Genomic DNA, 13,644 nt, shown 5'->3' on the forward strand with positions numbered 1-13,644 from the left:
AAGCAGCAGTCAGGGGTGTCTGCTAACATGGTCCCTGTATGTGGACCAAGTGCAAAATTGGGGTGAGCATACAATCACAGGTAAAAACCATGATGAACCACTGTGATTCTCAAGAAGAGCTGCACAAAGAAGACTGTTTTCCTTAAGTAGAAGCATTGGGCTCAGTCCAGTTAATCCTACAAGCACAAGTTCCCCCTCAGTCCCTATTCTGCAGCAACCATCGTCTTTACAGTTTCCCAAATAATCAATTTGTGTCATCTACACCCCTCAGCCTGCCACAACTAGAATCAGATACCTAATTCAAATCACATTTTCAGATTCTGATTTCAAGGGCAAGCACTGACCAGTTTGCCAATGTGGCAAACTATAGTTACAATAAATAGAAAACAGAAAGAAAAGCATCGCGCTAGAGGGGAAGAGCATGCCTGCTGTTCCTTTCGATGCTTCACCTACTGAGCCCTAGTGTGAAAGCATCCAGAATAGTCAGTGACATGGGTGTGAAGTTTCAATGAAGTCTAGCAACATCGTATGATAATTCAAAAGAACTGCACATTAGTTACGTAAATATGACAAAGGGTTCTATCAGTTCTTAAAATTATTATGCAGTGTTCTTCCCTTCTTCCATGCTGTGCTAAATATTTTTCTTTGTATAGAATAGGAAAACTTAAATATTTAATTCAAGGAGTTTTGCACGTGTAAAGTTATTTTGGATTTAAAAGTACAATCTACAATCCATTATCAGTTTTAACCTGCAAAATATTTCCAACTCAATCTGTACAAAATATTGGATGTGGCAATATAGCTTACCGGACATTTTCAGGTCTTAACTTATCCAATACCATTTCTATTAAATCAGGCCTAAATTCTTCAAGTAAATATTCTGCAGCAAGAACTTCTTCTATAGGATAGTACTACAATAAAAATGTGATATTTTTAGTTTAAACCGAAGACATTATGCATAAAACTAAAGTGATATAGTTACTAAGATAGTTGGCTATCACTCTAAGTAACACTTGGAGTAGACTCACTGAAATCAATAGATCTTCTCAGAGTTATGACTAATGTTAGATGTCACCCATAGTACAGAAAGAATCACTGTCATTTAAGTGCACAGCTAATAAAAAAAAAGCTACCTGTACTAAATTGTTGATATTATAAGGGATAAAAAGAAGCAAATGCTGACCCCTGGAGGATGTTTTCAAAGTGAATGGAAGCAACATAAACATGTTCATGTAGCAGTATCTAAAAAAACCCCTACTTTCACAAATTCTAACAGAAAGCTATCTTCTCTCCCCCCCCCCCCAGCAAAAAGCAAAGAATTCAGTACTTATGAATTCATTCTGGAAATAAAAAAAGAGTGTAGAAGCAAAGATGTCTCCAAGGTTGTTTTGCAAACTGGAACCTTTGGTGAGTCTGCCTTCGATCTAAGTCACCAAGGCTCTTTAGATGTGAAGACACTAAAACCTAACAGGTCTACAGATAAATAAGACAATACCATATGTTTAGGACCAGGCCCTAAGAACACCTGGTACAGGAAAGATCATTTAACCAGTAAGCATGCTTTTGCATTGTAAAAGTCATACTGATTAATCAATATACAGGTAATCAGTTCAGTTATGCTTGGAAGGAAACAGTGCAAATTATTCAGCTATATCCAGCACCAGTCAGGGTCCCAGTCCACACTTGGTAACTAGTCTTTCCATGGAGATATTAAGTGAGGAGACAACTAGCTGTCGCTACCACTTTATAGTGTAATTGTGTGCCATATCAACATCTTTTGGCCTGCAATACTCATCTTAGACAAAGTAATTTATCACTATACATGCAAAAAAAATTGTGCTTTACCCCAACCTAATGACATTGATGCCCAACTTTTGACACATTTCAGAAATGTTAAGAAATATTTCAGCATTAAATTCAGTCCAATTTCGTAACTTACGTGAAGAATCCCTGCAACTTTTGATGTATAACCCCGGGGTCTTTCCTTATCTTTAAACCTGAAGGCTACAGCATTTAAATCCTAAAACAAGAAATAAAATTAAGTTATTCTGCAATGCCACTCTTCATATTGTAAACGATCGGTAAGAATGGTATTTTTAAACGATAATGGGAAATGAAGCTTGGACATAAATTTTATTTGTTTTTTGAAGTTAGCAATCAATTGAATAAATGCACTGTGGTTTAATGAATGCAGGCAAACATAAGAGAATAAGTGAAAACCGCTTTAAGTTATTACAAAGCATTTGGGGCAAAGTAAACAATGTATGTAATAAATTGCATTCAAAAGCATTAGAAACTAATTGATTGCATTCAAGAACATTAGGAACTTAACTAAGCAGATTTAAAGAAAATGGAAGTTATAATAATTTTAATCTTTTATAAAATGAATAAGATTATGGATTATTAGATATAATATTATTTTAGGTTGGGCATCTGTTTGTTCATAAGTTCATAAATTAATTTTAAAAACAAGAAAATTTAACAGACACAGTCTATTTCTAATTAAGGTATCTAAAATAAGAGAAGATCTGGTGTGAATCTCTAAAACTACTTGAAAGAAAACCCCAAATATGTTGCAATTATCATACCTTACATTCTTGGAAAACCCACTCTTGAGGTCCTTCTGTACGTAGTTTTTGTATATACTGAAACATGTGCAAGATAATATCTTCCACGTGTACTTTTAAGAAAAAGATAAAATATTGCATGCATAAGCAATTTCTCAGGGAAACACAAAGTGAACATTTTTAGTTTTCTTGTGGCCAAGACTAAACATGCGCAAAAGAGATCTGCGATTACAATCTCCTGTACGCATGCACAAGGCTTTTAAAAAACGAATCAGCAGCCCCATGCATACACTTTGAAGACTGGGATGTTTGAAACTGTTTTCTCCGATGCCCTTCCCCAATCTATTTGCTCCAGTGGGTGAGCCATTTAGGGCTGCTATTCTTTCCCCACTTAACTGAGATTAAGTCCCATTGCATTCAGCAGGACTTACTGCTGAGCAGATATGGTTGGGACTGCATTGCTGACCATCAATCTTCTAGTTCAGCCCTTATACTTAAAACTAACAGCTCAGTCTGACAGAGGATAAACTAATACAAAGTTGTACAAACCGAATGTATGCAGTAATCACACATTATTTTACTAATGTAAAAGAATACAGAGTATCAAGCAAACAACATGCACATGATACCTTTAGATGTACAAATAATTTCCAGAGAGATAAACTTGCTGATCAGTTATGAACTTAACAGTGGCCCAATTTGCACGTAACACAAAACCAAACCAAGGCTCAGTGTGAGCAACTAAAGATAGAAGATTGTGGCCAATTTGCTCCTCCTCTGATCCTGCTGCTGTTATGCTGCTGTGACCTTAGCATTATGTCCAAACATAATGGCTTAGCTTTATGTCTGAACCCAGGTTCATGTTTTATTTTCCCTGCACAAACTACGAATGGCAAAACCATAGAACAAACCTTGCCCACAGCTCATGGCTTGTTTTGAGCAAAATAAAGCATAAGCCCAGGTTCAGATGTAATGCTAAGGCAAACCATGTAGTAGAAGTAGCACTAGAGGAAAAGCAAAATAGCCACTATCTTATCTCTGAGAACCCACATTTGCTTCCTTGTGCCAAGCCATAATTTGGCTTAGTTTTATATGCAATTAGGAATCCTCCAACTAGCTTCCTGATAATTTCAACAGAATTAGATGGGATAAGAACTTTCCTCATATTTGGGCGAACACTAGCAGTGTTCAGATGCAGGAAAATAATTTTCAGATCTGTAGAATTAAGAATGAGCACATAGGTCATTTGTTCAACCCTCTAAAAAACCCCACCTACAATCTTAAAATTACAAATGTTTTGGCAGTGAGATTGTTCTTAACTCTACATTTTTGCATGTGATGGGGAAGTTAGTTTGAAGCCAGTTCATTTGTCCCTGACCTAGCTAATATAGTATGGATTTCCATCAGATTATTTCTCTGGGAGATGTAAAAAAAGTCTACTTAGAGTAGCTCACTTAGATCAATGTGCTCCAAATCCAAACTCAACAGAATAAAAGAAGGGATCCACTTACAAAGTCCTTCTTCTGTGAGGTCAACATTAATGATGAAAAACATGAAACCTCTAGCACCTTCTTTTTGTCCTCCAACCAGGGTATTTACCCAGCCTGTGAAATAGAATATATTTAAAACTCTCACACAATAGTTTATTTTTTCTTAGTTATGTTGTTCATGTACACACACAAAATTAGGAGGTACAGTGGTACATCTATGAAATTAAATAAAAACTATGAAAGAACCAAATGACAGAAAGACACAAAATCTAAGTGCATTGGGGGCAATCCTTTGTAAAGATCTTCTGCAACGAGCATCTTAGAATTCAGCAGATTCCCAATGCAGCTAGGCTATGTCAGCCCAAGTCCCCATCCCCAGCTCAGTTGGCGATATGCCTGTGCCCCCTTGCCACTCCTGGTGGAGCTGGAGCTGGTGCAGGCCCCTAAAAGGGGTATTTTGAGGGCAAGGGGGACATATGCTACACATTGGTAAACATGCCCTGAGCATCACAAACAGTCATCCTGTTGATGGAATACTGGCGAGGGGGGATATACTGCATACAAATGAGATCCCTTATAATCTTTCATATAAGAAGTACTGAGCCATTGATAGGAAAAACCACAAAGAGCATCAGTAATATAATGCGGGATTGTTTGAAATATTACAACTGCAACTTGGATTTTGTTTACTTCACTCCTACTTTTCAGGGGCTGAGCTGTAGGGAAGCAATTGCCCCAAGGCTTCAATTTCAACTCACTGCACACCTTACCTTTAGCTTTGAGTTCTGATAGAAGACTTCCTGGACCTTCATGACCAATAAGATGGCCAAGATAATGGCCAGGGTTTGATTTATAGTACTTCTGAAGATCTGGTATTGGAAATGTGACGTAAAGATTTCTAATGTCTTTGATAGGTACCACTTGGTAAAGTTGCTGTGAAACGAACAAAAAAGCAAAATAAATCTGATTTAAACTGAATCCAGTATTTTGCCTTTACAAGGCTACTGTTCTTCTCAAATCCACCACCCACAGTTCATTACACATATGACCATTTCATGCTTAGGCCATAACATAAAATTAATATTGCTCAACTGCATTTTCTAGCAGAACAATTAGTGAAGTTTCAGGAAGGGGCCAATTACACCTACACCCACACCTGTTCCAGCCAACATACATTTGTCTTGCTGTACAAGTAATTCTGATGTGTTATCACGCTACTCAACTTATCACAGTAGTTTTCTAGTCTTGCTTAAATACACAACATAAAACTTATTTTAAAAGAAGGCACAATGCAATAAACCCACCCTGAGATGTTCTTCCTGGAAAGGATGTTCAGGGAATTCTGGTAATGGAACGTTTTTGTTCTCTACTTCAGAAAACAGCTTCACTACCAAACTTGTTAGCTCATCTAAAGATTCTGTATGCATATATTTGGGAGGAAAATAAAGTTACACATGGTCAAAAGTTTCAGACGTTTTCCTTGATTGCTCCTTTTAGAGAAATGCTTGATAAGCATCTTCTTGAGAAAAGTCAGTATCTAAAATCTGAATGCATTTTACACATTCTTCAATATAAAAATTCTGTGCCCAGAATAAAACCTGTCTATGTACTGTTGATGCAGAACAGTGTATTCTGTGTACAGTAAGTATCTTCCTAAGGAATTAAAACTATGGAGTCTAGACTGGGAGGCAGAAAGCAGTGAGAATAAGAAAGATATGGAGATTGGAGCATGCTAGGAAATGAAGGTCACTGAAGCCTGCCCTCCATGTTCTGAGTTCCGGAACATCACTGCATGTTTATATTTTAAAATTCATCTATAAGAAAATACTAGGTCTAGAAACATATACATTATATAAAAACAGACATTTTCAGAATGACAAATTCTACAGCAGACACACAATCTTTTTCTTCTAACTACAAATCTGCAGAGTACATACATCCCTTCCTATATATTTTTTTTAAATCAACCTACAAATTAATAAGTGTAGATATTAGAAATGCTACAGATTTAAGGTAGACCTGTGGTTTAGTATTTGGAGAGTGGTTGCCTTCTTTACACACACACACACACACTCTCTCTCCCTCTCTCTCTCTCTCTCTCACACACACACACACACACACACAGAGTTAAGTTCCAATGCTAATCCATTGTAAATTGATTATATATTAAAAGCAGCTCCCAAAAAGTTTGGCATTCTTACCTCGTCCTAGAACACAAACAGCCATTAAATTTGATGAATAATAAGTGGAGTGAAACTTCAATAACTCTTGTCTTACATCTATTCCTTCTTGGTTTGGTCTAGTTTCCAAAGTGAATTTGCTTCCTACAGTACATAAATAAAAAGAAGGATGTGTTACAATAAGAGCCATGACTGGGTAAATGTGCTCAGATCTGTAAAAACTGTTAATCCCTGCAATCACAAGAGGCGATACTGCACATATCCCTCAAACAGATTACAGCATCTGGATTGTTTTATTTTACTACTACGTTTACACTCTCCATTTCCTCCAATGAGCTCAGGTGGCATACATGGTTCTCCGCACCCCCTAACTTTATTCTCACAAAAACAAATGATGGGCATTGTGCATGCAGATCCTATTTATATTTCTATCACATGATGGTACTTCTATCGAGTGCAAGATGTTTATCAAATTTCCTGCTTTCATGATTTCAGCAAGACCATTTGTGGCTCAGCTTGAATAGCTTGGAGTTAGGAGAATTGAAATCTGGAATTGTGTTCTCAAAGGATTGCTTCTACAAATCCTTTTTCTAAACTTTGATTTATTTTAACAGCTTTTATACACACATCGTACAGTATCCATCACTTATCTCTTTTCCTAAGACTTCCCAATCCATCTCTCTGTGACATTCTAGGGAAATCTTGATCTACTGCATATCCTGATATTTCACCCATTATTAGTTCAAGTCTTCCTGTTTTGATGTTATCTGCTGCTCATATGTCAACTCCTACTTGTAGGTTAAATTGTGTATTTTACCCTCTAAAATAATCTCCAAAACACTTATCTTTATCTCATCCTTATTCCTTAGTTTCACAGTCATGGTTACTAATGCTATGTATTCTATCAATCTGTTTTGCCAAATTTCCATCGTGGGTATTTCTTCTTCTTTCCGTTTTTCCGCATATACTGTTCTAGCTGCAGCGGTTGTGTACAGAAAAATACTGAGTGCCTTTTTTGGAACTGGAATATCATCACCTATTATCCCTAATAGAAAGGCCCCCGGTTTTTTGAGAAACGTGAGTTTTAGAATCTTATTTAATTCTGTGTGGACCATTTCCCAATACTCTCCAGCATATTTACATGGATCAGGGTTCCCTCCATCTCGTGGCACCTCCAGAATAAATTAGACCCTTTTTTATACATTTTCACTAATTTGCAAATCCTATTCTGATATTCATAATATAAAGGTTGTGTAGAGCAGAAATACAGGTATGTTAATCATACAATTAGTGTTGTGCCTAACAACAAATGCAGTGTATATCCTCATAGTTCATGGACATGTTCAGGCCACCGTCAGATATAGTGTTATTGAGTCAACAAAGCATGGTTTGTTGGAGTAGAAATGAGCAGTTAGCTCAAGCGCTTCCTCCTCCCACCCTTGGCCTTAGATAAGACTTTCGGGATAATTAAAACAGTTTCCCCACGATACCTGACTTAGGAAACTGGTTTAAGTCAGGGTGGATGTCACTCACTTGACATCATGTGGCAACTTCAAATGGGCTGCCTGCCAGTGTCTATCTCCCAGTTCTTATTAATCAATAATAATTTTCTAAATTACTTCACTTTTTTCTGGCAGTAAAAAAGGAAAATCAAGACTAGAGTTTCTAATTTCCAGTAAGCTGACTCTAACATTGCTGCTATGCAAAATAAAGCTAAAACACAGCATTCTGGGTTGATGAAATGCAGTTATGAAAACAAGCATAATGCAAGAAATCGTAAAATAAGTGAGGTGAAGATAATGTTCTAAAAATAATGAGAACAGGGATTTAAAGAATGATCAGCTCAATTCACAAATAGTAGTAATGAATATAGACAAGCACGAATAAGAAAAACCATTCAAGATACATAAACAAATGGTCTTATTCAATTTATGATGAAAGCACAGTAGTTCAGGTCTCCGTACACTTTCATTGTGAATTACCACCCTTACAGAATAATTCAACATTGCACTTTCCTGATTGCTTGCCAGACAGAATGATCCCCCCTCTCTTCTCCTCCCCATGCCCTGTTATCCTGACCCTCCAGAGCAGATCTGGGGGTTGTGGAGGGGGAGGAAAGCCCTGTTGCACTAATTGGAGTCCTTGCACTGGCTTCCGCTAGCACACTAGGTTAGTGGAATCTGACTCAACGTCTGCATTTCACATGGCAGAGTATCTGATGCTGCTATACCTCTTTAAGCTTCTGTTTTCTTTTTTTATTTTAAAGACTGCAACTACATTTGAAAATAAGAGTTTTTGAAATCATGTTTAAGACAAAAAGTGACCATTATCAGAAAGGGTTCTTGCTACCACCATTTTAAACCTAATACGTTCACCAGAGGTAATAACACTGTAATAAAAACGGACGGAATAAAACCGTAGGAGTGAGAGCTTGCATGCTGCTCTCACTTAACCAGACTTAAACCCTTAAATTCTCAGGAATTGCTTTGTTTTCTGGTTTAAGAAGCAGTGCTGGGAGAGGTTTCTTCCACCAGTACAGCTATATAATACTTTTTCCACACTTATAAAGAAATATTTCTTCTAGTGTGGCAGCACTCACACTTTGAAACTCTCTACCCAAGTACTCTTTTATGATCTGCTTAAAACATTTTTGTTTACGCAAGCCCATCCATGTAGATGTTGACATGCTTTAATCTCTCTTCAGTCTACTGTTAATTTTAATTATCTTTTAAATGTTTTTAATTACAGTATTTATTCTTAAACTGCTTTTTATTGGTAATTTTAATACTTCTTGTAAACCACTTATAGGCTTTGTAATTATCAACTGGTATATAAATTCTGTTAAATAAATGTGACACATTCTCAGTTGCTTTTAAAGGTGAATCAAATGCAGTAAACCACCATGTGTAAAGGCTACATCATCAAATAATTTCCATACAACATGTTTTTATTTTAACACATTCTTAAAAAAATAATAATTAGATTTTCCATCATACAATTTAAGAGAAAAAGAGAAAAAAATACATAACAGAAAAGAAACATTAATTCATTATACATTAAATCATTATACAATATCCAAAAAAGAAGAAGAAAAAGAACATAAACAAAATAAAATGAACCCACCACCCTGTTTAACTTCCCTCCACCACTACTCGTCTTCTCTAGAATCAATTTTACCCTTATCATTGCGTTCTGGTTGTTTTTATTTTCTCTATATACATACATATGTCACTGATAATTTATTGTTTTGATGCATTTACATTCTTAGTCTAAGCATATTAGCATGTCTTTTTTGGAGCAGTATTTTGCCATATCATAATCAAAGCATTGCCATTCATTTTTCAGTTTTTGATTCGACTGCTGTCGTATGGATGCAGTTAGTTTAGCCAATTTTAAATATTCATTTAATTTGAAAATCCATTCCTCCTTGGTAGGTAATTCTTTAGCTTTCCATTTAGGTGCTATTACTATTCTACCTGCGGTGGTTGCATATAAGAAAATTCTTTTTTTCGATTTCAGTATTTCTTTCCCTAATAGGCCCAGTAGGTAAGCCTCTGGTTTTTTCATTAGTGGGATTTTAAGCATTTTTTTCAAGTCCTCATGTATTTCTCCCCAGAAGTACTTAATTGGGGTGCAGCTCTGACTTTAATCTTCTCATATGTTGTTAAAGCCCTCCAGGTCTAATAAATCTGCTTTTTCCAAAGTGATCCATTCTTCCAGCCATACAAGGCATTCTGCTTCATAATATATTTCTTCCAATATAAAATAATGCCTTGGAGCCTCACAGCACAGCACAGTTTAAAGGGACTCCCCAATCGAAAGCAGATCATGTGCAAATGTAATGGAAGATTAAATACCTGTTCCAAATTTACTGAAGGGGTGATTGGGATTTCCAGTAGCCTTTTCCAGCTGAAATAGTCTCCAAGCATCATTCATTAAATTCTTCTCATGCTCAGAATCAACAGCATTCACTTCTCTGTCTTTGCAGCTTTCATCAAACAGAGGGCACAAGAAAAACTGAGCAAACCTGCAAGAAAAAAAGTCAGATTTCCCAAATCAATGTTTCGACAATTAAATTGTTGATAGTTTAACACATGAAATTCATGTTCAGTGTGGAGAAGCACACAATTTATTATCAGTTCAGGATAGGATTTGCCCACCAGGTCTGAGCCTTTTGTCTTCAATGCTCTGGACAGATGCCCATAATTTAATTAAAAATTTTGTTCACCTGGAGCCACTCTGTTGCTAAGTAGTCTCATCACCAAGTGGATGTTCTAATCTAGTGCAATTTACTATAATGACCTTTTTAGCAGACAGGACACAATCTATGAGCAAGATACCATCAGCTGCCTTGTTTGCTACTTCAGATCTGCTTCTTCTTGCTGTTGTCTTATGAACTAGCCACTCAAAGTTTCCTTAGCAGAGGCCTGCTGTGTGTCTGTGAAAAAAGAGCTATTGGGACCTGCTCTACATAGACATACTGAGGACCCTTCCAAAATCACCAAAGCTAATGTTACTAAGCCTCTCCTTGGCCCTCAACATGAACCAAAGAACTTTTTTTAAAAAAGTAAAAGAACACAGACCATGAAATGAGTGAGGGCTGTGCAACCTGTTAATTACTTTGTCTTTGGAAAAAAAATCATGCTAAATTACCTGGGAGTAAGCCCCACCAAATTCAACTTACTTCTGAGTAGACATACCAGAGATTGCACTGTTATTTTGCTAACTCTGAAGTAAAATCAAATATACAGTATGCAGCAGTAGCTTGAATATCCCTATTTTCACCAAATATAAAATTCCACAGAGAGAAGAGCCTTTGAGAGTCAGCTGATAAATATGCAACATATGCTGAGAGTGTAAGCAGAATATATTTATAGAACAAACATATGTGAGGTTCCTATGCAACACTTTCATGGTTATGTAAAGTAACAGCAAAATGATAAACCATATGAAGTTTTTAAGACACTCGCCATACTGTTGATGAGTCTCTCCTCACTTAGAACCTATTTTGATATACTACCGCAAGGGCTCATTCCATATGTTTTCTTTTATCACTGTTATTCCCAAGATGTTAAAAGTATTTCAGTAATTTAGTCTTTACAATTGTATTAAAGTCATTATTATAAAAAAGCAGAAGTAATAAATACACTAAATAATGTTATCATCTGGTAGGACTCTCATGTTAATTGTGCTTGCTGGAAAGACAAAACCAAACCAATATATTTAATCATTAATAGATATGCTCACCTGTCCAGGGCACCTTCCAAGTGTTCATGTGATACATCAAAATAAAAGTTGGTGTGTTCTCCACTGGTAAAAGCATTTGAACTTCCTGCGTGTTCACTGAGAAATTGGCTGTACTCATTTTCTTTTGGGTATTTCTCAGTTCCCAAAAAAAGCATATGTTCACAAAAATGGCTTAACCCAGCAATGTTAGGGGGATCAGATAATGACCCTATGAATAGGAGAAATGGGCAGAAATAGAGTCTTACTTTAAAAGCTGATACACAAATTCAGTATAAAGCAATCAAATCATCCAGAACAATCAACATTTTAACACTTTTCTCTGGGTCAGAGAAATCATCTTAGTGATTATGACTGCAAATATTTAGGAAATTATATAGCTCTATTTCCCTTTGCAGAAAAGCTAGGCTGGAATGCACCTGCTAGTATACAGCTGCTTCATACTAACTTTAGAGAAGCTATAGGAAAGGTGTTAGCTGGAAATCAGAGGCAAGTGGTTTATGTGAGCACCCCAAGCAGTTCAAACTACAAAGAAAAGATATTTGATAAAACAGGACATACATATGTAACCATTTTGGTTTTTGGTTTTTAATCAGAACATCTAGGTAACAACCATGTTCTAATTTCATGTTGGCTTAACATGCAAATACATCATTTTCAGGCCTACTATCTGACTTCTCAAACATATTACACAAGGAATAATTTTCATATGACATGCCATATGCCATTAATTTATACCAGGAAATTAAACTATTTTCTTCCATGCATTCCCCGGCAAACACACTGGGAGCTTAAGCGCAGAAGGATATGGAGCATATAAATTGAGTTCGTCTATCATTCATCCTCGAAAAACTTAGACCTGCTTTAGAACAAGTAATTTATACAGTCAGTTTTATGACAAACCTAACTTCTGAGGCTAATCTGGCTAAGGCTACAATCCTACTTCCATTTAACTGGGAGAAAGCTGCACTGAATTCAACAGGACTTACTTCTGACTAGAAAAGGATAGCCAGCACTGTAAGACTGCAAACCTATACCCATCTTCCTGGGAGTTCAATGAGGTTTTGTGCACTTCCAAATAATGTCAACTTCCAAGTAAGCAAAACTAGGATTGCAGCCTCAGTGTAGTATGTAGAAGGTTGTAAACCATATTTTTTTTAAAGTTATCGCATTTGAATTAGATTACAGTGCAAAACCAAGTTACAATATATTATAGATGATCATATACCTATGTGTACATCAAGTGCAGCTGAAGACTTGTCTGTAGTGGGGTCACTGATAAGCATTGCCTTGATGCCATTTGCCAGTTCTAGCCCACGATACTCTCGTTTATCTTCAGGTGATTTGATAATTTCATTTGCTATTCTTTTAATAGCAAGATGACTCATTTTGTTGTGTGTTGCTTGCTGAAGCCTAAAAAAAAAAGCAGTAAAAGTTAAAGCCATATCTCAGTTCAAATAGCCTAAGAAAAGGGGGAGACACATTTGCAACTCAAGAACAGTCAACTCCAGAAGGTCCAGATCAAAAACTTATTGTCCACAGTCCAACACTGTAAGGCATACTTAAGTTCACTGAAATCAATAGACTAAAGCTATATTACTTCCTTCAAATGTAGAACAGCTCTGAGTGCTTTCAATAACAAGTTGGCCTAATAATGGTCACAGTGAATCCAGTTTATTAATATCTATTTTATAATATTAAAAGCCTGTAATTTATTTCCTTTTTATCTATAACAATATAGTTGCTGTCAGCCTTCACTAATTGATAATATTGGCTATATATTGAAAAAAGTGCAATGTAAAATCAACATATCTTGTCTAAATAAAAGCATTATTTCAGTTATGATGCAGTTTATAACATCATTTTCATCTGCCAAGAGTAGATTACTATAGCTCTTTAAATTCATGATGAATTGCTTTACAATGAAAATAGAATGCTAGAGAGCCAAAATGAACTGACCAAGCAGGTTCAAAATGTCACAACCACACACCCAATGACAAGCCAAAAACAATTTACTTCAATGTCTGTGATTCTGTGAATTAATTCAAGCCCACATGAAAGGTGAAGTCATTCATGCTGGGCTATTTACCTGACTACACCCTTATTCGGAACTGAATAAATATAATTGCATTTCCTGTATTTGTTCATGCTACATACACCCTA

At 36.2% G+C, this 13,644-nt stretch overlaps 1 protein-coding gene across 10 annotated transcripts in view; it reads right to left on the minus strand.

Moving 5' to 3' along the window:
• The window catches only part of IDE (insulin degrading enzyme), a 55,812-nt gene that overhangs the window by 27,261 nt on the left and 14,907 nt on the right, over window positions 1-13,644 (minus strand). For all 10 annotated transcript variants that reach the window (XM_083443567.1, XM_083443575.1, XM_083443568.1 and 7 more), the window contains 10 exons: window positions 12,710-12,894; window positions 11,485-11,692; window positions 10,095-10,264; window positions 6,259-6,381; window positions 5,362-5,474; window positions 4,828-4,990; window positions 4,079-4,171; window positions 2,589-2,680; window positions 1,940-2,020; window positions 808-911 (listed from right to left, as the gene is read on the minus strand). In XM_083443567.1, the coding sequence (XP_083299693.1) occupies window positions 808-911; window positions 1,940-2,020; window positions 2,589-2,680; window positions 4,079-4,171; window positions 4,828-4,990; window positions 5,362-5,474; window positions 6,259-6,381; window positions 10,095-10,264; window positions 11,485-11,692; window positions 12,710-12,869 (1,307 nt within the window). In that variant the 5' untranslated portion in view covers window positions 12,870-12,894. The remainder of the gene's footprint in view (window positions 1-807; window positions 912-1,939; window positions 2,021-2,588; window positions 2,681-4,078; window positions 4,172-4,827; window positions 4,991-5,361; window positions 5,475-6,258; window positions 6,382-10,094; window positions 10,265-11,484; window positions 11,693-12,709; window positions 12,895-13,644) is intronic.

The sequence above is a fragment of the Podarcis tiliguerta genome (assembly GCF_965153285.1).
Source record: "Podarcis tiliguerta genome assembly, chromosome: 5".
In the NCBI taxonomy this organism is placed as follows: Eukaryota; Metazoa; Chordata; class Lepidosauria; order Squamata; family Lacertidae; genus Podarcis; species Podarcis tiliguerta.